At 43.9% G+C, this 24481-nt stretch overlaps 1 protein-coding gene across 2 annotated transcripts; it reads left to right on the forward strand.

The window, feature by feature from the left end:
* On the forward strand, window positions 1–23227 carry LOC119779027 (large neutral amino acids transporter small subunit 4-like). 2 transcript variants are annotated; one of them, XM_038278531.1, is made up of 15 exons: window positions 1–156; window positions 3012–3213; window positions 7551–7770; window positions 7844–7899; window positions 7978–8054; window positions 12798–12890; window positions 12997–13130; window positions 14196–14407; window positions 18325–18468; window positions 18577–18594; window positions 18765–18891; window positions 18966–19098; window positions 19542–19615; window positions 21808–21931; window positions 22012–23227. In XM_038278531.1, the coding sequence occupies exons 2-15, from the start codon at window positions 3054–3056 to the stop codon at window positions 22171–22173; spliced, it is 1734 nt and encodes a 577-aa protein (XP_038134459.1). In that variant the 5' UTR covers window positions 1–156; window positions 3012–3053; the 3' UTR covers window positions 22174–23227. The 2 variants fall into 2 exon arrangements, with proteins under 2 accessions (XP_038134459.1, XP_038134463.1); XM_038278535.1 differs by lacking the exon at window positions 18577–18594 and having other exon boundaries at window positions 2–156.
* The last annotated feature ends 1254 nt before the right edge of the window (window positions 23228–24481 follow it).

Below are 24481 nucleotides of genomic sequence, written 5' to 3' on the forward strand. Positions count from 1 at the left end.
TTGTGCGCTGAAGCTGCAGCTGATATATAAAAACAGCAGCAATGAGAGAGGAGACAAAACCATAGAGACCAAGAAGGAGAAGCAGACACCTCCACCTCCTCCTGCTCCTCATCAGCCCATTGATCATCGAGGAGCCGTTTGTCCTCCAGCATCCAGGTGAGACTGATGCTCCACAGACACACCGAGGAGGACAGGTTGTCCTCCTGAAGAGGTTCAGTTAGATGCTGGTCCAGCCTCAGGAGGAGCTGCTTCTAGAAGCAGGAGCTAAATGGATGGTTTCTGTTTAAATGTTTCTATGTCAGAAGTTAGAAAAGCATCTTTCTCTCTTTGTTTGTTTTTTTCTGCTGTTTGTCACCGAGCAGCGGATTCATTTATAGGTGCAGAAAATATCGACAAACCTTTCAAAATAAAAGACCTGAGATGTAATGAAGTGAGTTTGTTTGATGAGTAATCAGGCTCCATCTTTATTAAACTCTTCTTTCATCTTTATTTTAAGCCACCATGTTCACTGGAAGCGCTTTTGTTCCCGTTATGGTCTAAATAAGGGGGGAGGGGGGCAGTTTTTCAGCTTTATGCTTTAATTTCAGGAGGAGGCTGCGGGATTTTATCGCATTATTACATAAGCTTTATTTGTCAGAAGATGCGCAGCGACAAAAAAGTTCGTTTAAAAAACAGATCAAATGTTTCATTAAATATGAACTCCATCAGTTTCTGCTGATGTTTATCACAATTCCTCCTTTTCTTCCTGTAAATCAAACGAAGCTGCTGCTCCTCATCATCACAACATCAAGCTGCGCTCGTGCACGTCACGCAGCGGCCGCGCGCCGCACCGGTTCAAACTGGATGGAGCTCGCGCCGCGTTCACGGCCGCTGCTGTTTTCAGCCTCTAACAAAGAAAATCCTTTTTTTCTTCCCTTTTGTTGCAGTCTTTATCTTTAAACAAAAAGCTGCTGAAATTCATCATAAATTCTCTTTCATCAGTGAACAGCTTTAGATCGAGGATTTTATTTATTTAAAATGAGAAAGTCTGTTTAGGAGCTTTAAACTCTGACAGCTGCTTTATTTCCAACCATCTTAGTTTAATTTTGCAACAACAAACTTACAGCTGAACAACAAGCAGCCAATAGGCTCCGAGCTCATAAACTTTGCAGCCATTTAGATGCCTCCGTGGGCGGGGCGGTCCTGTTTGGGGGCGTGGCTTCAGGCCTGACTTGTTTGTTCTTGTTTCTCCTCCTCATCATCAAGGAGGCAGAACAAAGGAAAATGTTGGTTCTTGATCCAAACTGTCATTAAAACAGATTAATTTATTAATAAATCCAAATATGGGATGGAGGAAAATATAAATTAAGAATTAAATAAGGGTTTTTTTCTGTATAGATTATATTTTGGTTCACTCAGCTATAAAAGCTAAATGTTTACGCTGCAAACAGATTTTAGCACGTAGACTAGTTTATTTTTTAAGACAGTTTAGCTCTGGGAGCCATTTTGTTTTTGTAATGTTACACCTTTTTTTTTCTCCAGGTTTATTTTTGGTATTTTAGGGGTTAAAATGAAATAAGGGACACTTTTCCTGCAGGCATCTTCTTCCACTCTACACACTTTCTGGATTTATTTTTTCCTTTTTTATGCATGAATTGATTTAATAAAAAACTGAAATAAAATCTGAATAAAATTTGACACCTACGTTTGATTCGCAATACGGGACGGTTCCTTTTTTAGGGGACAGATGGAAACCCTGTTTCCCACTGATCAGGTTTAGAGTTCCTAACAAACATGGCTGCTGATCATTGGTGTGTTTGGCTTATTTCTGGGGCCGCTAAAGCAAACCTAATTTAAATCAAACCACCCCTAAACTATGAGATGTTTTTTTTTTATACTGTGTGCGCCTTTTACAATAATAATATTTAAAATCCTATACGGTATTTGGTTATTTAAACACTTCAATTATGTTCTGGTTCATCAGAAATAATAATAAACAACAAACCAAAATCAGTAAAGCAGCCTGATGGAGCTCCTTCACTAAAATGTCGAGTAACGCTTTGAGGAAAACGCTGCATTCAGGTGTTTCTGAAATAATCCGTCAGATTTCTGCACCTATCGATGGTGTGTTGGTGAAATGTTCACCAGCCAGGTGCTCTGATGGTTTGTTTGATTATCTGTAAAACCACAGCTCAATATCAATATTTAAAAAAATATACTGAATCATTAGTAAATCGTTATAATTTTTTCTAGTTATTTGAATGAATGATCCATTCTCTGATTGGCAGTCTAGGGACAGGTGTGTGCAAAATGAAACCAGGTAAGAAAACAGACAGACCAGCATCAGCTGTTAAACTGGTAAAGAAAAAGATTTCATTCAGCAGATTATTTTACATTTATCATAGAAGTAATTTTGGCACGAAAGAGAAAACTCATTTCATGAGAACTGATTAAAAGGTTTCCATGAAATTAGTTGATTTAAAAGCTTTAATTTGTTGGAATATTCTTCTACACTGGAAAAAACATTCTAGAAATAAATAAAAACTTCTTAAATTAGGTGTATTTACCCTAAATTTGAGTAGGTAAATGAGTTTGCCAATGGAAAAAGTACAATTAAAATAAGAAAATGTGATAATATGCACTTGAAATGAGACAATGCAATTGTGTTTTCTTAATTTAAATGGAAATTGTCTTGTTCCATTGGCAAAGTGTCTCACTTACCTCCACGATTCAAGAAGAAATGTATTTATTTTAGAAAAAGTGACATATCTAGATTCAGATTTTTTTTCCAGTGCAGCTAACTGGGGGCTCAGCCCCCCTAAACCTCTGGTCCTAGAGTCGCCCCTGCTGCAGGGTAATCTGATGGGAGGAAATAAAAACTCGAACCAGAGAAGAAAATGCTGCTGCTGCTGCTATAAGAAGCTTTCTCCATGTTTATCTCTCCATCCAGCTGCTCTTTAATTTGCTCAAAGATCTTCCTGACCTTTTCCTCTGGACGCTCTTCTGTCCGTTTGCTTCTGCCGCTTCCCCAGATCAGCTCGCACCTGCGTGCCGTTACCTCCGGACCAGCAGAAATGGCTCCTACCCTCTCCACGGCCTTCAGCCGGCGCTGGTGGATGGCGGTCACAGCGGTCATTGAGAACCTGCTGTTCTCTGCGGTGCTGCTGGGCTGGTCCTCTCTGCTCATCATGCTGAAATCTGAGGGCTTCTACTCCTACCTGTGCAACACACCAGGTACGTCCACCTGTCTGGGTCATCCTGCATCCGTCTGTCCTTCTAATGCATCTTTCTGAAGAGATTCCTGACAGCAGCTCCGTTAGATGTTGCTTCATAAAACCAGAGGCGTCAAGTAATAAAGTAACTTGACTTCAGCAGAAATTCTGGCCAATCGATGCTTTACTGGAGTAAAGATTTGATAGACAACTTTATTCTTCTACTCCTTAAATTTTAAAAATAGACTCGTTAGTTTGTTTTATTTAAACTCATTTTCATTATGGTCTTTTAGTATTTAAAAATCTTTTTTTTTTTTTTAAATGCATCAAAAGAATTAGTTTCATCCAGACAGTTAATTTCTTTGTGATTGGACTCGGTGCTGCCCCAACTTGTTGCTCACAAACCAAAATAAATAGTTTTTCTAGATGAAGCAAAGTTAAATCTGACACGGCATCCATCCATCATCCCTCCATCATCATCTCCATCCATCATCCATCCATCCATCCATCATCCCTCCATCATCATCTCCATCCATCATCCATCCATCCATCCATCATCCCTCCATCATCATCTCCATCCATCATCCATCCATCCATCATCTCCATCCATTCATCCATCCATCCATCATCCCTCCATCATCATCTCCATCCATCATCCATCCATCCATCCATCCATCATCCATCCATCCATCCATCATCTCCATCCATTCATCCATCCATCCATCCATCCATCCATCCATCATCCCTCCATCATCATCTCCATCCATCATCCATTCATCCCTCCATCATCATCTCCATCCATCCATCCATCCATCCATCATCCATTCATCCCTCCATCATCCATTCATCCCTCCATCATCATCTCCATCCATTCATCCCTCCATCATCCATTCATCATCTCCATCCATTCATCCCTCCATCATCTCCATCCATTCATCCATCCATCATCCCTTCATCCATCCATCCATCATCCATCCATCCATCCATCCATCCATCATCCCTCCATCATCATCTCCATCCATCATCCATTCATCCCTCCATCATCATCTCCATCCATCCATCCATCCATCCATCATCCATCCATCCATCCATCATCCATTCATCCCTCCATCATCATCTCCATCCATTCATCCCTCCATCATCCATTCATCATCTCCATCCATTCATCCCTCCATCATCTCCATCCATTCATCCATCCATCATCCCTTCATCCATCCATCCATCCATCCATCCATCCATCATCCCTCCATCATCTCCATCCATTCATCCATCCATCCATTCATCCATCCATCATCCCTCCATCCATCCATCATCCCTCCATCATCATCTCCATCCATCATCCATCCATCCATCATCTCCATCCATTCATCCATCCATCCATCATCCCTCCATCATCATCTCCATCCATCATCCATCCATCCATCCATCCATCATCCATCCATCCATCCATTCATCCATCCATCCATCCATCCATCATCCCTCCATCATCATCTCCATCCATCATCCATTCATCCCTCCATCATCATCTCCATCCATCCATCCATCCATCCATCCATCATCCATTCATCCCTCCATCATCATCTCCATCCATTCATCCCTCCATCATCCATTCATCATCTCCATCCATTCATCCCTCCATCATCTCCATCCATTCATCCATCCATCATCCCTTCATCCATCCATCCATCCATCCATCATCCATCCATCATCCCTCCATCATCTCCATCCATTCATCCATCCATCCATTCATCCATCCATCATCCCTTCATCCATCCATCCATCCATCATCCCTTCATCCATCCATCCATCCATCATCCCTCCATCATCCATCCATCCATCATCCATCCATCCATTCATCCATCCATTCATCCCTCCATCATCATCTCCATCCATCATCCATCCATCATCCATCCATCATCCATCCAACCATCCAACCAACCATCCATCATCTCCATCCATCCATCCATCCATCATCCATCCATCCATCCATCCATCCATCCATCATCTCCATCCATCCATTCATCCATCCATCATCCATCCATCCCTCCATCCATCCATCCAACCATCCATCATCTCCATCCATCCATCCATCATCCATCCATCATCTCTATCCATCCATCCATCCATCCATCCATCATCTCCATCCATCCATCCATCCATCATCCAACCAACCATCCATCATCCATCCATCCATCCATCCATCATCTCCAACCATCCATCCATCATCTCCAACCATCCATCCATCCATCCATCATCCCTCCATCATCATCTCCATCCATCCATCATCCATCCATCCCTCCATCCATCCATCCAACCATCCATCATCTCCATCCATCCATCCATCATCCATCCATCATCTCTATCCATCCATCCATCATCTCTATCCATCCATCCATCCATCCATCATCTCTATCCATCCATCCATCCATCATCCAACCAACCATCCATCATCTCTATCCATCCATCCATCCATCCAACCATCCATCCATCCATCCATCATCCATCCATCCATCCATCATCCAACCAACCATCCATCATCTCCATCCATCATCCAACCATCCATCTTATCGGGCTGTTTTCCATCATGGACATTAGAAGGTGTCTTCATGTGCAGAGAAACCGTCCAGCCTGACCTCCCATGTCTTCCCAGTTATCTGTTCTCAATGCAAATCCGAGTCTCTGCTGCAGTGAGCAGCTGTGAAATGAGCTCCACTTGACTGAAAACTAAAGGAAACGGAGCCGTTTACACTCAGAAGTCTCCCAGACGCGGCGCTAAAAGGCTTTTAGCTCGTCTGCACTGGAAGATTCGGTCAAAATTAAAGATGGTGTCTTTCCACTGATCGATATTTTACAGAACAACATTTTATTCCATGAAAAAACTAGTTTCCTGAGTTCAGAGGAGCTAAATCATTCCAGGTGATTTATGCTGCACCAAACTTCATCTCAGCTTGAATTTCTAGGTTGTTTTTGCAGTTTAACCTTTTGCTCATTTACTGTGTGAAAGCTGCACAAAATATTTCCTTTTCTATACACTCTGTTTACAAAATGACAAACGTTTAATCATCAGAAATCCAGGATAAGCTCTTAGTTTCTGCTGCTTTATTTGTGTTTTTCATGACTTTCCTTGAGCAGCTAAAGTTCAGCCTTGAAAGCGTCACATGGCTGCATCCCAGCTTTAAACGGCCTGTTTTCAGGAAGTCCGGCTCCAACCAGTCAGATTTCCGCTGATGCAGTCAGCTGCCACCTAAAACCCCTGTGACCCCAATCCTGGTCTGATGCGTCTCCAGCCGCTGCAGACGCCACGGGTGCAGCCATTCTAGAGTCGCATGTCTGTCCAGAACAAAGCTGCGCTTCTAGCTTTGCTGTAAAGGTCGGGCGTTATCAGCGCCGCTGGCGGCGCCGTATCTGTGTCCAATGTCACACAGAGCAGAACGAGTCGTCTGCTCTGCTGAGCTCTGGGTTCACAGACTGTCCCTTATTGCTCAAACAGTCAGCTTAACGGCTGCTTTCTGACTGGGAGCAGAATGTCATCAGCAAAAGGACAAACAGGACATGTTTGAACGGTTTCATGCAGCCTGCAGACAGAACCATGGATGACTCCTTTTATGGTCGTAATGATGACCACTTCCTGGAGTAAAGCTCTGTTTGTGAGAGCAGGAGGAGGTTTTCCTCCCTCTGCTGTCGCTGAGTGTCTGAAGCTTCTGCTGCACCAGCTTCCCAATGATTCATCCAGATTAAATTAATCCTGCTTGTTCATCTAAAATCTAGATTCTATAAACCAGAACTGCGCTGAGGTTCATCAGATCTTTAACCTTTCCTCCACTGAAATCCTCACAAACACAAACCAGTTTTTCCATTGGGAAGCATCTCATCCTGACACTGGAGCTTCCTGTTGCTCTAACCCCCCCCGGCACAAACAGCTCCTTTCCTGCCGTCTCCCTGACTCAGCGAGAAACGGCGTGTTTTCTCCAGCAGACTCCGCCTCCAACGTGTTTCTGGTTTAATGTTCAGAGCTGAGCTGCTTCTTTCCTGGAGAAAGACGGGTTCCCCCCCACCCCTCACATTGGGGGGGGGTGTCGTTGGCCGCTCTGCTGGGTCCTCAGCTTCCCCTCCGTCTGTTTACACCACCTCACCCTGATGAAGCACAGAAATAGACCTGTTGGTACGAACCAGCTGAGGGACAGTGAGCCCCCCCCCAAAGTTCAGCTGGTAAATATTTCTGGGAGCTGTTTACTGGCTTCTGCTCCCTCTGTTTACTCAGGGGGGGGGTGAGATGCTGGACCAGCTGATGGTCCCGATGAGGTCGCCTCATTAAAACCATCAGCAGGTGTTTCACAGAGTTTCTCTCCTTCTTTGTAGAAAACATCTCCAGCCTCAACGTCTCCAACTCCTCCTCCCCCGCGGCCCCCGGGGAGGAGGAGGAGTTCCTGCTGATGAATAACTGGCCCATCTGCAAGGACCAGGATGAGAGGCTGAACCTGGCCTTCACCGTGGGCTCCTTCCTGCTGTCGGCCATCACTCTGCCCCTGGGCATCGTCATGGACAAATACGGCCCGCGTAAACTGAGACTGCTGGGAAGGTGAGGCTCCGTTCAGAGGAGACGGACCGTCCAGCTCCTTCTTCTTCTTCTGACCGTGTCTCTCTGTTTGCAGCGCCTGCTTCGCCTTCTCCTGCCTCCTCATTGCTTATGGAGCCAGCGATCCCAACAGTACGTCCTCTGCGGTACTTCATGTCCTCGTTAACCAGCGTCCAGATGTTTTCTCATCTGTGCCTCTTCTGCTCTCAGATCTTTCCATCCTGATCTTCTTTGCTTTGGCCATGAACGGCTTTGGAGGGATGTGTATGACCTTCACCTCTCTGACGGTAGGAAGACCTCAGCTGATTAGTTTCCTCAGTAACTCTGCTGTCAGTCTAGCAGCACTAATCCTCGTGCAGGACGACGCTCCTGGTGAATAAAACCTCATTCAGGCAGAAGGTCGTCTGATCGAAGTAGAGGAGCTCTGAGGTTAAAGGTCAGGAACAGTTAGAGTCCTCCTGTCCTATCGGCTTCGGTCTGAGGAGTCTGGGGAAGAAATTAGTAAAGATCCAATTCAATAATTAAACTTTGATAAACATTTTAATCAAGAAACATTTTAAAAAGAAACTTTGCTGTTTTCAAACAGAAAATCTAAAAACATAAATCCACAAAAATCCCAAACTACTGCAAACCAGGAACAATCACAACAAGGGGGCAAAGAAATGACGACAAACCGGCAAAGAGTGACTGAACAGGAGAACAAATGAAATCTAAATAAGTCATTTCTTCTTAAAATCAGTGCATTTTTTCTTGAATTAAGGATTTAAGTGAGACTCTTTAACAATGGAACAAGACAATTTGAACTTAAAATAAGAAAAAACAATTGCATTGTCTTATTTCAAGTGCATATTATCTAGATACCTTATTTTAAGAGTAAACATACTAATTCCATTGGCAAATCATCTTATTTACCTGCTCAGATTAAGGGTAAATACCCTTAATTTAAGACATTTTTACTCATTTTGAGATAATTTTTGCTGTGAACAGGAGGAGAATAAATGGGAGAAGCAAAGACCAGCCTGATTAGCAGGTTGGGAGCAGGTGGAAGGAGACAAGATGGAAAACAAGAGACCTCTAAGAACCCAAAGACAATAAAAAATAACAAGAACACAAAAATGGAAATGAAAACTCAGAGATAAAACTGAACCAAAACCATGACAAATCTAGTAGCCCCTCCCTCCTGCCATCTTCCAGCAGTGACGTCACGGTGCGGTAAGCCTAGCGCCATTCTCCCCGCTTTCCAAGCTAAATCAATGGGAACTACTAGACACATCTGCAATCAACAACAATTATTGAAGATTTCCAGAGGACTTCACCATTGAAATTCACCAGAGCTATAGTGAAACTGACAATGCCCACGTGCATGGCAGCTGGATGCTGGAATACATCGGGTAAAAGTGGAAAAAAAGAGTTATTCCACCTTTCTGATTCCTGATCCTCCACGGACGGGTTGGTCGTTGGATCGCCAACTTGAAGAGGGAGGATTTGCCATCGAACTTCTGGCCAGAGAAAAAACCCGTAATATGTAGCCAACATTTGGAAGAAGAATGTTTTCAAGATGACTTGGATAATAGCGCGTTGTGACAAACACCAGATACAGCACTGGGACTTGATCAACAGCCGATACCGCACCGTGACAATGTCACTAACCAGTAGGTGGCAGTAGTGTTCTTTGACAAACATGGATGCCTCCAGTAAAGCACATTCACATGGAAATTACTCTGAATTAAAAACACTGATCATTTATTGAACAGGATGGAATCATTTCAGATTTAAAGAACTTTCAGAAGTTTGAATTCTGAATATGAGCGACTTTCCTGTGAATATAAAGGAAAAGTCCAAAGAAAGCAGCGTTTTGCAGAGGATGATGAACAGGAAGCGGTTTGGCGAGGAAGTGGATCAGGAGGATGGATTAGAGCGCTTTCAAGGAAAAACATTAGGAGACCAGAGGGAGGTTCTGATGATAGATGAGTGATTGCTCTGCAGCTTTGTTTAGACATAGATATATGCATAGTAGAGCAGTTTGAGGATCAGCAGTGAGTGTCTGGAATGATCAGGTTGCTCAGTCTGAGCTGCATGGTTGATTATTATGTTTTCTTCACTCCTGCTGCTGCTTTAAGCTGAAATAGTCTTTATCACTTTTTTTATTAGCAAAAGAAAGACGAGCTGCGAAGCATAAAAGATGCTTTGGCTTTGTGGTTCTCTGGTCCTGCAGCACTTCCTCTGACACTGCAAAACAGGAAGCTGCTACAGCAGAACACCCCCACCCTAGTGGGCGGGACCTGCATGCAGCTGCTGTCTAACCTGTCGGCTTCATGCAGGCCGCTGTGTGCAGGTGTGTCTGCAGAGGCTGAGGCGTTTGTCTCACAAAGCAAACTGAACATAGATCCGTTCAGCTCCGATCTGGACGCCTGCTTCAGCTTTGATCCCATCCTCTTTTTTAGGATTATTCCTTCAGTTTCTCATGTGCTCAATCATCTCCTCCCTCATCCTGAATGCATTCCGCCTTCCAGAAAAACATGGAAAGTATCTGGATGAGGAGAAAATGTGGAAACAGTGTCGTGTTACAGTGCAGAGCTTCTGTTTCTGTTGGTCCCAAACAAAAGCCCCTCTATGGCCTATAGGAACATGCAGTACATTCTGCACAGAGAGGCCACGCCCACAGGAAGAGCAGGCTCCTCCTCCGTATGCAGATCTCCACCAGTCTGAACCTTTGAAAGCCTCTCTGTCTGCTCAGCAGAATCAGTGTTAAAAGGTTGAAGAAGGGATCATCTTCCTCGTTGGTTTGTTGATGAAGCACGAGATCACTGGTTCCTATGTGAGAATAAGGCAGAAGGTTCTGATGAAGAACCTGGGAGGCGACGTCAGGCTGATGGTTGCTGACAGCAAGTGGCGTCTCCTTCGCTGCTCTTTTTGATTCCCACTCCATGCATCTGGACAGGATCAATCTGATCTGGACTGGACCGATTAGATCTGGACCGATCTGGTTCTGGCAGCTGGAGTTTCCACTTGATGCAGCAAAGAGAACGAAAAAGAAACCGGCTTCCTTTTTCATTTCTGTTTTTTCCGCTCACACGGCTTCATCCAATTTCCTCTTTCAGCCTCGGTCAGTTTTAAAGACCCGCCGCGTTTCTCTTCCCTTCACAGGCCTGAAACTGAAATCTGCTCGGTCCTCTTTAGTTTTTAACACCCATAAAGTTTTATCTGTCTTCCAAAGTCTGCGCAGCAAAATAACTTGTTCCCATTTCTGAATCAAAGCTTGGAGCAAAGAACAGGCTGGGAACGTGTCGCTGTGCCTCTGGTTGCTAAACGACAGAGCATACGGCGGTAAGTGCCGTGGAAGGCTGGACCTGTTTGAATCCACAGCCAAAACTCTCCGGTCTCCTTATTTTCATGGACTTGGAAGAATCCAGTCCAGGTAAAACCGAGTCCTTGGAAGATCCAGCCCAGGATTTGAAAGCAGCCGATCAAACATTCACTCTTTGGATCGTCTGCCAGGTTTTACCTGAAGACTGAAACCAATAGAGAAACACTAGAAACCAGCTGTTTGCTCTGCAGACGTTTCCAACGGTTCTTCCAGGCAGATGAACTTCCTGGCCTGGTTTTGTTTTCTAACACAGATTACGTCTCAAAGCGACGCGTCAGAAAAAGTGACTGAGGGACAGATTCTCCTCAGGAGTCTCAGGGCGTCCGCTGAAGGCTGAGAAACACTCAACACATTCCTTTCACCATTAGAAATCACCAACACAAGGGACCCCCCCCCCCTCCTGACCAGAGGTCGGCCATCTACCCCCCCCCCCCCCGTGGACCGTTGAACTCATTGTTTTGGGTCTTTAACTTCTGGTCTCTGCGGGTTCTGCACTGGTTCTCACTTTGTGCTCCAGTGGATCTGAGGAGTGACATCTGTTTGGGGTGAACAGGTTCAGGAAGCTCAAAGCGTGGCGAGACAGAACGCCTCTGCGATCCGTCACCCATCATAGCTCCTTTGATTCAAGCAGCTTCATGTTGTTCACATCTGCTGTCTGTCAGACGAACATACCCTGTCAGACCAGCATACCCATAGTCAGTACCCGTTTATCCCTTTAGTTTATACCTTTAGTCATGTACAAAAAAACGATTTATTAACCAACTTTTTGGTGTTTTTTTTTAAGCGTATGACGATTTGACCTTAAATAGTTTTTTGTTGTAGAGGACTAAAGGGATAGACGCCCGTTAAGGTGGTTTAAAGTCTATTTTTCATACAAAACTAAAGGGATAAAAGCTTATCTGCCGTCTTGCGCTGCGTTTTGACTATAAGTATGCTGGTCTGACAGAAGACTGGCACTGAAGCTGCCATCCGTCTCACTCAGGACAAACTTGTGGGTCAGGCGCTCGTTCTGAGGAGCATGTTTACAGTTTGCTGGCTGAGAACGCCGTGTGCTCTGAGTGAGACCTGCATCAGCAGCGCCTCCCTCTGCTGCAACAGCGGAGCAGGAAGGAGCAGCTCCACTCCCACCGGGTTCACAGCAGCCTCAGCCAGCATGTCCTCATTCTGCAGTCACAGACATTCGGCTGCTTCCAGCAGGAGAAGGAGAACAGCAGAACCCCCCCCCCCAGCAAAATTTATATAATAAATATATCAAAACAAAAATAAACAAATTTGAAACTAAAGAGAAATTCAAAACATTTTTTGGATTCAATTTTGTTTTATTAATCTTTGATTAGGTTTTTCAAACTGCGAGCCCCTTGGCGTGGGGGGCGGGGCTTAGATGAAATGATGTAATCTCAGAATGAATCCAGCCTCAAAGGTTTTTAAACATCAAGCAATGTGTTCAGTTTGCTTGGACCCATATAGAGGGCGGTGGAATCCCTGCTTTAAGGCATGGTGGTGGAAGCATCATGCTGTGGAGCAGGAGGAAGCTAAATATGAGGAGAATGAACGTTGCCGTCACTCCTGCCGTTCTTCTTCTTTAATCTTCATCACTAAAAAGCCTCAGTCGGAGCCATAACATCGGTCACCATGACGACGCTTTTATCTCCTCCCTTCTCAGCTTCCCAACATGTTTGGAGACCTGAGGTCCACCTTCATCGCCCTGATGATCGGATCCTACGCTTCCTCCGCCGTCACCTTTCCTGGGATCAAGGTGAGCTCAGAGCGGAGCTCTGCGTCTGGCGCTCATGTTTTCCACCGAGCTGCTCTCTGTCCCGTTCCTCCATGTTCAGGTTCCGTTTCTGTCTTTGTGTCTCCAGGTAATTTATGACCTGGGCGCCGCCTTCATCTCTATCCTGCTGGTGTGGGCCGGCTGCGCCTGCCTCGTCTTCCTCAACTGCTTCATCAACTGGCCGCTGGAGCCTTTCCCAGGACCAGAAGACATGGACTTCACGTAAGACACGCTAAAACATGCTAAGCCCGCCGTTAGCTTTAGGCTAACCTCCACGGCTAACTGGTTTCCATATTGGATCTCGTAATCAAAAACTGGTCTATTTTACTGGTTTTATATGGGACAGAACAACTGAAAGCAGAAAATCATTTCTGTTTGCCGTACTTTTAGCGTCATCCATGTTTCCATCCCTCAGCATGGCACTGCCACCACCATGCTTCATGGTGTGGATTATTTACTCTGTTCCCGAACCCGGCGTCACTTTATTCCCGTTTGAGTCCTTATTCTGAAACAAAAAGTTTGTGCAAAGCGAAGATTATGGAACAAACTTGACTCCATAGTTTCTAGAGAACATTTGCAAAAAACAATTAATCCAGAAATGAAACAGAAAAAAAAATCTTAATAAAAATAAAAGTTTTGAGAGTAACTTTTTTTTTTTTTAGAATATTTCAACATTTTCAATGTATTTTTAACATTTATCTTCACTTTTTCTAATTCATTTATACAAATTTAGTTCATTTTTAAATGATCTTTATTCTGGGGGCGGGGTTTCCTCTGATCTGAGGAGGGAAGACTCGTTTCTATTGGTCTGCTGGATGTTGGCGACGTTTGATTGGTCAAGTGGGAGCGACTGGATTGGACAGGAAAGGAATCGAACAGGATCTGGAATTTAAAAACAAACTCAGTAAGGAAAAGAGCAATTTGAAAAAATTGAATGTGGATATATATATATATATATATATATATATATATATATATATATATATATAAAAAGATGAAAAAATAAAACTGAAACAATAAAAAAGAATCAAATTAACTCGGAAACTAAAAACAACAACATAAAAAAGTAAAAAAATATATTTGCAAGAAAGAAGTTGCCTGTTCAGTAAATCCTGCAGTCAGGCAGCAGATTCCTCTGAAACCTAAAGATGAAGGCAGATAAAAGCAGCAGATTTCTCTCATGAAGGTCTTTATTCTTCCCGCTGTTCGCCGACATTCCCCCTCCTCCTATTTCCGTTCTCACTAAAAGCCTCTTCTCTTGTCTTTTCCCCACACAACATCCCTTAGAGTGAAGATTAAGTTTAGCTGGCTGGGCTTTGACCACAAGATCACCGGGAAACAGTTTTACCGGCAGGTGACCACGGTGGGGCGCCGTCTGAGCGTGGGCCACGCCATCAAGCAGCCGCAGCAGCCGTCCAGAGACCTGTCGGCGCAGGACGCCAGCAAACTCTGCCTGTCCACCGTCGACCTGGAGGTCAACTGCAAAAGCAATGAAGAATGTGAGTCGCCACAGAGCATCTAAACTCTGGAATAATAGATCTAACTAAAGGAATGAGAGATGAAAGGAGGGGCTGAGGTGAAACCCCGCCCCCCCGCCATGTCACATGACAGGTTCCTTCTGATTGGCCGTTCACTGCTGCTCTGTTTGCCTTTTCCCATCTGAGTAACGTAGGTCTTTAGCATGCTACCAACAGAGCTAGCACCAAATACGCAGCATGTGCCTAAATGATGCGTAGCGAGTAGAATCATGGTGTTTGGGTTTGCTTTGCTCCTCAGATTCCTGATGAAGGAAATTATTCAATATATTATTGGTATCAAACATCTACTTCTATGCAGGAAACCAAAGAATTCTAACCTATAGAGAAGCATTGATAATGTAAAGCTTGCTGCACACTTCCAGTCAGCTGGCTGAAAGGAGGCTGCTTTTTCTGAAAACGTTTTGAATTGAGCTGTTTTGAAATATTTCCAGTTCTAAAAAACACTATTTTATTTTACTGGAACAATTCCTCTGAAATGGTCTGTAAAGTTAAATAGTTTTTATAGGAGAGAAAATTAAACGGCTCGTTAGGATTACTTTCTCTAACACTTTTTACAACCCTTGTGTGTACGAACGTTTAGGTGGACGTAGCGTTAGCGACATTAGCAGTTGGCGGCCATTTCTCAATTCACAAGAACGCGAGTACGGACTCGTGTTCTCGCCAAGTCTGTTCATGAGAAGAACCCAAGAAAGTCTGGATTCTGGGGGAACGCAGCATAAATCTAAATCTCACCGCATTCAAAGCTCATCTGGAGCTGCATTTCACCTCCTGGTATTAATAGTCTCTAGATAATAAGTAATTCTGAAGTTTTTCATTTAGTGGGAAAATAATAATGAACACAGTCGGATAAACATCAAATTAACATTTTGCCCAATAGAACAAAAATATCGCCATGAGAGCCAGAGGTCCTTCACACACGGCTATGCAGAGAGAGGGCTGCTGCAGACGCGCCAAAGTGTTAGCCGTCTGCAGCAGCCGGGGCTAACGTCGGGGCGCCTGCAGCAGCCGGGGCTAACGTCGGGGCGTCTGCATATTTCTGGGTGTTTACTCCTTTAAGACAACATTACTTCAGTTAGCTAGCTACAAGCCGAATGTCAGTTAGCTGCCGGCTAGCTAGACTAATTAATATTAGCATTAGCTTCAATCCTTGGTGAAATGAAATAAGCATTTCTACATTTAGCAGCATTCAATATTTTGCTTTTCTAACGTTATTAAACTTGATGAAAATCAATAGGATTATTTCGATTTCACGTTTTATATTTTATTTGTTTATTTTAGTAATTTACAGTTTAAAATGAAGATGTCACATTTATTTCCCAAAAATGAAGCATTTGGAAAAAAAATAATGATTTAGTTTAATAAAAACATCCTTTATTATTTCAGCAGCAGTTTGTTCACTTTTGCTTTTTGTGTAAAATAATTTCAGGTCATGTTTTACTTTCATTTTTCTTAAAATAGTGTTTAAACTTTAGCGTCTCGCGCTTTAAGAATCTGCATGAAATGTTTGTAAATCAGATAAAAAGCTTTAGGTGGAAAATTTCCCCTAATTTTCCTAAAACAGTTTAATTTATAGTGTCTAAAATAAAGAAGTTTCACAGCGTTTTGTCCCAGAGCTGCGTACAGTAATTACAGTGGACCTTCTGTCCCACATCCACACAAAGTCGACCCCTGTCACCCCCACGCCTCCCGGCCCCTGGGGGCCCCCTTGTCTCTTCGTTGGGGTCAGGATCTCCCAGCGGTCTGCTGGTGGTTTTCCTCTTGGTCCTTTTGGTACCAAATGGACCGTGGAATCAAGTCGGAGCGATTTCTGGGAAAAGCTGCTCAGCAGGTGGCGTGTTTGAGGCAGGGGGCGCCAGAGAAGCATTGTTTGGGGTTAACCGGTTCAACCATGTGTAGAATATTGACAACAGCTGTCCAGAACCTCAGAGGCCCACTTCCTGCACAACCGTTCATTCATCTATAGATGTTATCCAATAAGTGGCTCAGTAATAGATTTCTAATTTATTATTAAGCAACTAGACAGCTGCCAGTACAACTGTTATACAACTATTCCTTATTTCTGCACATTAATTATGTTTCTGATAAAAATCCTTTCTCTAAAATGCCATCAGAACGCTGATAATATTAAGTGTGTCTCAGCCCCCCCCTTCAGTGTCCACCATATTGGATCAGTCCATTTGCTGCACATGTTCAGAAAGGTCCAAACAGACAGCAGCAAACCATTTGAAAACAAACCATGCAAAGAGCAGTGTTGCCAACTTAGCGCTTTAGTCGCTATATTTAGCCACTTTTCAGACCCCTCTAGCACTTTGATTTCTAAAAAGCTCCTAGCGCCAAATCTAGAGACTTTTTTCTGCTACTGGAGACTTTGGAGACAACATCTAAAAGCAGCGAACTCTGCTCTCCAGAGCGAGTAGATTGGTAACCCCGCCTCCTGCTCTCCTCTATCTTGTCTGCTGTCATGATTCATGCAGCTATTATTTCATCCAAATGAAAAATGGAGAACAGATAAGCAGATCATGGCTTGTCTACAGTGAAAAGAAGGACTGGGTTATTTACTTTGGCCTTTTTGGAAACACAGGAAGGAGCAATCAGCTAAGTGAGCTTAGTGCTTGGAAAAAATCTTTCATTCCTTTAGAGACAGCATGAAAAGTCAGCTGAGTACAAAACATAGAGAGGAAAACAAGAAGAAAAGGGACAAAGGCTCGTTTTTCCTGTGATTTTCAGAAACAAATATTCCTGTTATGTTGCTAACAGGCGATCAGTGGAAACGGCTCATTCTTTGCTCTGCGCTGCAGCTAATGGATCCCGCCACCGTTCTAATAATGCATGGCTAAAAGGGCTTCGGAAAATATCCCAATTTCTGGTCCCCATGACCAAACAGTTCCAGTCATTAGCTGGTCTTCGGTTTCCAGTGGGCAATAAACCCACCTGCTCCATCTGTGCACTCACTGCTAATTGGATTGTGCAGCACTTCACCGTATGGAGCCAAGTGTCCATTTTCCATTCATATTCACCCCCTTCATTAATGATCAACCTTTCTGACTGTTGGCTCTTCTCTGGGTCCTCCTGCCGCTACGCGCCCAGGCGTCACCATGGCAACACGGAGGCAGCGGGAATATCTGGATGACCAACTCTGCAGCTTTAATATCAGAGCCTAAAAAAAACAAAGTGCAAACGGTGTCATAACCTCTGGACATGTAGCGCAGCGACGAGGGCTATTCTCTGCAAACTAATGATGGCCGTCCAGCTGAAACCATCTAAAAATAAGCTAAAACTTCTTAAAGTCAGTGAATTTACCCCTAATTTGAGCAGATTTGAGCAGGTAGATAAGATGATTTGCCAATGAAATGAGCAATTTTACCTTTAGAATAAGATAATTAGATAATTTGCACTTAATAAAAGAATGCAATTGTTTTTCTTATTTTAAATGTTAATTGTCTTGTTCCATTAGCAAAATGTCTCCCTTACCTCCTCGATTCAAGACAAAATGAACTTTTTTTTAAGCAGAAATGACTTATTTAGATTAAAATTTTTTGCAGTGCAGGAAAGGAGTCTGACAACCGAAACATTTGATTTATGTCTTAGAACGGCCTAGTCAAAGTCTAAATCTATTTAGTTTAAAACCTTTATGCCAGAGCAACGACTGGCGAACAGACATAGAGTCAGGCCACACTTTTCAGATTTCTAGCCTCCCAGCCGCAACAAACAAAAAACTAAACATCAAAAGATGACAAATGGGATCATTTTAGAGGACAGGTCATGATCGCTAACCGCTGCTCCACCTGCATGGGGGGGGTGACTGTGACGGAGACTTGCTCCGTATCTGGAACATCCGGATCTAAACAAAGTCCTGAAGCTCTGGTTTCCCTCTGCAGCCCAGTCGTTCATGAGGAGCATCTTCAGTCCCATCTTCCTGCTCAGCCTCATCACCATGTGCGTCACTCAGCTGAGGCTCATCTTCTACATGGGAGCCATGAACACCATCCTGGAGTCGCTGACGGACGGCGACCTGAACACAGGTGAGAGTCGCAGGCTGTGTGCTAAGCTAACATGGAAATGCTGCTCTGCGTGTCTTTTCTTTAACTTCTCCACATCCCTGTCATGCCTGCTTCCTGCTGCTGTCGCAGTGGAGAGGATGCAAGTGGGTAAGGGGCCCAGTTCACCCTCCTCCTGTCTGTCCTTGTTTAGAGCATGAAGTCTGGATTAAAGCAATCAGAGAGTCTCATGTTATCTAAGAACATCTCCTCCTCATCCAGTTATTCATTCAGCGCTGTGCTCGGCCTGAAAGCCTAACCAGGAACTCTGTGTCCCTCAGTGAGCGTCTACACCTCCATCTTCGGCGTGCTCCAGCTCCTGTGTTTGGTCACCTCGCCGGTCATCGGCTACGTCATGGACTGGAAGCTCAAAGACTGCGAGGATGAGAACGACAAGAGCGCCAAGAGGTGAGCGGGCGTCAGAGGGAGGAGCGGGAGAGGCCGGAGAACGGGTCTGAGTATGCTCTGTTTTTATGTTGCAGCGAGCCCGGTCAGCCCCGGCGCCCGACCAAAAAGATCCAGAAGATCGTCAACGCCACCAGAGCCTTCATCTTCACCAACCTGCTGCTGGTCGGCTTCGGGGTCACCTGCGTGGTCCCCAACCTGCCGCTGCAGGTGGGAGGCGCACTGATCGTCAGGGCGTCTGAAAATCATTCTTTCTTAAAATAACAGCATTTTTTCTTGAGTTGAGAAGGAAAAAGACATTTAAAACAACAAAAAAAACTATTGCAATGTCTTATTTAAAGTGCATTTTATCTGATTTTGTTTTAAGAGTAAAATTATTAATTGGTGAATCATCTTCTGCTCCTGATCAGACACTAAATGCATTTAAATAAAGAAACATTGATTTATTCCTGGATGGTTTTTGCAGCACATTTGCCAACATGTGAAGCTGTTGCTCCATGAGGGAATAGAGCAGCATTACACTGACCCCTACTGGACGGAAAAGATATTGCTTATTTATTGAGTCACAGATGGAAGCTAGCTGTTGCTAAATATAGAGCTGCTATGATTAGATGTTACAGCTGCACTGAACATCTTGTCTTGTTCCTTTCCAGATCCTGTCCTTCGTTCTGCACACGGTGGTCCGAGGCTTCATCCACTCTGCTGTCGGAGGCCTGTATGCCGCTGTGTGAGTGTTGGACGGTCTGACCTGCAGCGTTAAGCAGCCATGACACTTTCAGGGCTTTATTTATTCACCTGAATGAAAGGTCCAAGCTGCAACCTTTAAACTGGAACATATCATCAGATGATTCAACCAGAGAGACATAAACACAACAAAAGCAAACTATAGCTGTCATTCAAAACATGACAAGTTTAACTGGAAATTCATCCAATATGTCATTTAATCAGCTAATAATCAGACTATTATATATTGATAATGAAAACCAGGGGCGGGTTTAGGAAATGTGAGGCCCTAGGCAAAGCCAGGCAGGAGGCGGGGTTACCAATCTACTCGCTCTGGAGAGCAGAGTTCGCTGCTTTTAGATGTTGTCTCCAAAGTCTCCAGTAGCAGAAAAAAGTCTCTAGATTTGGCGCTAGGAGCTTAATATATACACTTAATATTATCAGCGTTCTGATGGCATAGTTGGCGTGCGCCAGCCACCGTTCATTCATCCTGTCCGCTGAACTGCTGCTAGTTTTCCTCTCATGCCTGGAAGATGTCTAGTGCTGCTACCACAGATGATCTCGCTCTCCAGATGAACGATTCAGATGAGCTAGAATGAATAGAAGGGGTAGAGCGTAGCCGCCTGTGGCCCGGGCTGCCTGTCACTACTCCAGTCCGCCGTGCGGATGATGTCATACACACTCCGCTTTGTTTTAAATAAATAGAAATATAAAAAGTAATAACGGCGGATGTCTGGGGGACAGTGATTGTCCTCCATGTTCTGAATGCTGGCGTACCATAAAGAATAAATGATGAACAGTTTAGTTTGTGCCTTCAAGTCGTTGCCCATAGGAAGACGTTACTGGATATAACCTAACGGAATATCTTCAGAACGGCTCCAGATGACACTAAACTCAGATGGGAGAGTAGAACATGATGGAATAACGGAAAATCAAGGGACCAATGGAAAAAAAAGTGGAAATGCTAGCTAGCTGCTCCTCTGGGTCCCCCCCCCCCCCCCTCCGTTTTGGTCTCAGGCTGAAATCTTGGGGAACCTCGGCCTTTAGATCAGAGACACTTTGGTATTTTAGTTTGGAAAGGGTTTAAACAACAAATATTAAACTAGATTAAACAAACATATCAGGTTTTGTGAAGCTGAAATGAAAGATGTTTGCTTCACTCAGACGTTTCCCAACGGCGGTGGCGCCTCCAGAAAAAGGTGCCACTAAAACTCTTGGGGTGCCACTGAAACTGAATTCAGGGTTTGAATCTATTTTAGTGTTAAACCTTCAGTAAAAACCTCCTCAGATCCTGATTTATTCTCAGAGTTTTATTGTTACTTCGCTGGATGTGCAGAACGGGAGGAAATGATAAACTGATGCTACTACGATTTACACTGCCCAGTGGGGGGGGTGGCTGAGAACCCCGGGGTGATTCTAGGAGCAGAGGTTTAGGGGGGCTGAGCACCCAGGGAGCTGTCTGGAACAGATTTAGAAACTAGTTCAGTGCGTTTTGCTAATGAGCGACTCCATCGTTCACTAATTCATCGTATTTGAGACGTGAACCAAAAACCCAACAAGCAAAAAGCTGCTTTTTTTTAGAAGAATATTTCAACCAATTAAAGCTTTTAAATCGACTCATTTTATGGAAACTTTTCAATCAGTTTTCATTTTGCTCACCCCTCCCTCTGCTCCCCCTCCCTCGTTAGACTGCCAATCAGAGAATGGATCATTAATTCAAATAACTAGAAACTGGAAAAAATAACGATTTACTAATGATTCAGTAAATTTAAATATTGATATTGATTTATGGTTTTACAGATAATCAAACCATCAGAGCACCTGGCTGGTGAACATTTCACCAACACACCATCAACAGGTGCAGAAATCTGACGGATTATTTCAGAAACACCTGAATGCAGCGTTTTCCTCCAAGCGTTGCTCCACATGTTAGTGAAGGAGCTCCATCAGGCTGGTTTACTGGTTTTGGTTTCTTGTTTATTATTATTTCATAATTAACGGTCACATTTTTTTGGTTTGTTGGTTTTTATTGTAAAAAGCGCAGAATAAAAAGAACAACTCATATTTTAGGGGATCTTTATTCCTCCTTTGGGAAGCGCTGCTCCACTCCGACTCTCCTCACATTCAGATGATTCTAGTATTTTTGTAATAAAGTGAAAACTTTGCTCTAGCAGAGAACCTTTTTGTCCTCTGCAGGTACCCGTCCTCCCAGTTTGGCAGCCTGACCGGCATGCAGTCCCTGATCAGCGCTCTGTTTGCTCTGCTGCAGCAGCCCCTCTTCCTGGCTATGGTGGGACCCCTGGAAGGAGACCCTTTATGGGTAAGACGCTGAACCCCGAGTCGCCATCATGGCCGCCCGGCGCTCCCGTCTCTTCATCCCCATGTCTGTCTGATGCTCAGGTGAACGTGGGTCTGCTGGTGCTGAGCATGCTGGGGTTCTGCCTGCCGCTCTACCTGCTGTGCCACAGCCGCCACCTGCAGCGCCTCCGAGAAGAGAGCGAGGACGACCCCAAGGTCTACGTCAAGATGAAGGACGACGGCGCGCCGGAGGCCAGCGTGTAGAACAGGAGGGAGAGTTTTATCCGGAACCGGAGAAGCTGCGGCTCAGAAAGGAGGAGGAAGAGGAGGAGAGCCGCTCTTCATCCTCCACCTGCTCACAGAAACACCTTCTACACTCAGAAACACTGAACCGTTAATTCTGCACGCCTGAACACTGTGATTAAAACTCTGCCAGCTTCTCCAGTCAGGATCCAAACTGACCAAAATGGGAGAAAAAAGAGGAGCGGAGCTCCTTCCTCCTCCTCCTCCTCCTCCTCCTTCCTCCTCCTCACCTCTGCTTAATCTGCAGTTCAGGAGCTGCTGGAGATCCACAGCCTGAATCCTGCTGTTCCTGCATTTCACCAGCAGGGGGCAGCGGCGCTGCATGCCTGCTCACACGGTTCAGCCCCCCCCACCCAGAGCTGGAAACCATCAGGCTGTTTTTTCCTCCTCATGTTAGATAAACGTTTAGAAACTGTGAAAACTACAACGATGATGAAGGTTTGATTAGTCCCCATCATCATCATCATCATCATCATAGTGTTAGATCATCTGAGCAATAAGTATTCCTGTGCAGCGCTGGGCGCTGGACATTCACCCAAACATGTCTTCATTTCATCAAAGCTTTTCCCGCACAATGAAAGGTGCTAGTTAGAATCCTAGAAATGTGTTTCCAGAAGCAGCTGAGCTGCTCTGACCGCTAAAAACAATCAAATCTTTATTTTTTTTCCTTTCCAAAGAGTCGGTGCAGCCGCAGCTTTCAGCTGCCAGCTTTAGCTTCGCCTCCTCCGGGCCTGGAAAAGATAGCGTCGGCTGGTAGCGGGAAAATGGCCGAACGCGTGACGCTAACCAGGAAACGCGCTAACTTTTCAGTTCATAGTATTTGCACAAAAACGTAGAAGTGAAGCAGAAGCGTTAATGATTAATGATTATTTCAGCTGCAGGAACTTAATCTATAAAAGACTTTTATTGTTATAAAAGCAAACATTTTAATACAAACTTCCTGAATTCGCTTTAGAGGAAACCTTCCTGCACTGCAAAAACTGATAAGTAAAAATGTCTTAAATAAGTGAATCTCCTCTTAGTTTGAGCAGGTAAATGAGATAGTTTGCTAATGGAATTAGTATTTTTACTCCTAAAATAAGATGATTAGATAAAAAGCACTTGAAATAAGACAATGCAATTTTTTTTCTTATTTTAGATGTAAATTGTCTTGTTCCATTGGCAAAGTTACTCACCTGCCGCCTCCATTTAAGGAAAATACAGATGTTTTAAGAAAACATGACATATTTAGATTGACATTTTTTGCAGAGTCGCTCCAGAGTTTTATTCAAGTGAGAGTAGAACTACTTTAATACTTTTAAACTTGGCTAAAAGTAGAAAGTAATCATCCAAGAACGGATAAAGGATTAATTGATAAGATGTCTCCTGAAGTTTGGAGAAACTGTTGGATGATAAAACCTGATTGGTCAGCCTGGGGAAGCTTCGACTCTCTGCAGCAGATCTGACCAATCAGAGAGCAAGAAGAGGAGGGAGTTAAACAACAGCCGTGCTTTCCTCTCACCAGGGTTTTCACCAGGCCTGGTGAGCTGCAACACTTCCTCCTTAACGAGATTTAAAGCTACGGCGCACCGTTTGTGACGTAAAGCAGTCAAAATTGTTTATTTAGCGTGTTTTTAAGAGAAAAATGGGTATTAAATATGTATTTAATAGGCCTATTATTATTTAAGAAACTAAATATTTATTTAATGAACTAAGTATTTATTTTGTAAACCAAATATTTAGTTCAAATAATCAATATTTAGTTTGGAAAAATAAATATTTAACTTGCTGATGATTGTTTTTAACTGACAATCTAAATATTTAGTTTGGAAATCAGATTTTTATAAACGAATGATTTAAAAAAAAAATTAACTCCATTATTTTCTCTTAAATAACCAGAATTAGCTCATATTTTCTGATGCTTAACTTTACAAACGGTTCTGATATAAAACTGCATTAGAGAGCGATGGGAGGAGTTTGATCTTTTGATCATAGTCACCTTTTGGCCAGCAACAGGTGGGGGTGGGACGCTCCTCTTTAACTCAATGCTGCATCAGGAATGATAAAGGAGTTTCTCGTTATGAGGAAACCTTTAAACGAACGATGTGACGACAGGAATGAGCAGTTTTCCAGCGTCAGGCGGAGCGGCCTTCAGCCCGGCTGACCTTCAGAGAGCCGGCTGACCTTCAGCCCGGCTGACCTTCAGAGGCGTCTGCGCGGCGGCCTGATGCTCATGATTGTTTAGAGCTTCGCCGTGCAGTGAAGCTAACGACAGGCCTTCAGGGAGGGG

This window comes from Cyprinodon tularosa, unplaced genomic scaffold (genome assembly GCF_016077235.1).
Source record: "Cyprinodon tularosa strain WSP-4 unplaced genomic scaffold, ASM1607723v1 ctg1016, whole genome shotgun sequence".
NCBI classification, from domain to species: Eukaryota; Metazoa; Chordata; class Actinopteri; order Cyprinodontiformes; family Cyprinodontidae; genus Cyprinodon; species Cyprinodon tularosa.

Coding starts and splice junctions, on each gene's coding strand:
- LOC119779027 (XM_038278531.1), top strand. CDS start 3,054: ATGGCTCCTACCCTCTCCACGGCCTTCAGCCGGCGCTGGTGGATGGCG. Junction 3,214..7,550: donor CTACCTGTGCAACACACCAG/GTACGTCCACCT, acceptor CCTTCTTTGTAG/AAAACATCTCCAGCCTCAAC. Junction 8,055..12,797: donor TGACCTTCACCTCTCTGACG/GTAGGAAGACCT, acceptor CTCCCTTCTCAG/CTTCCCAACATGTTTGGAGA.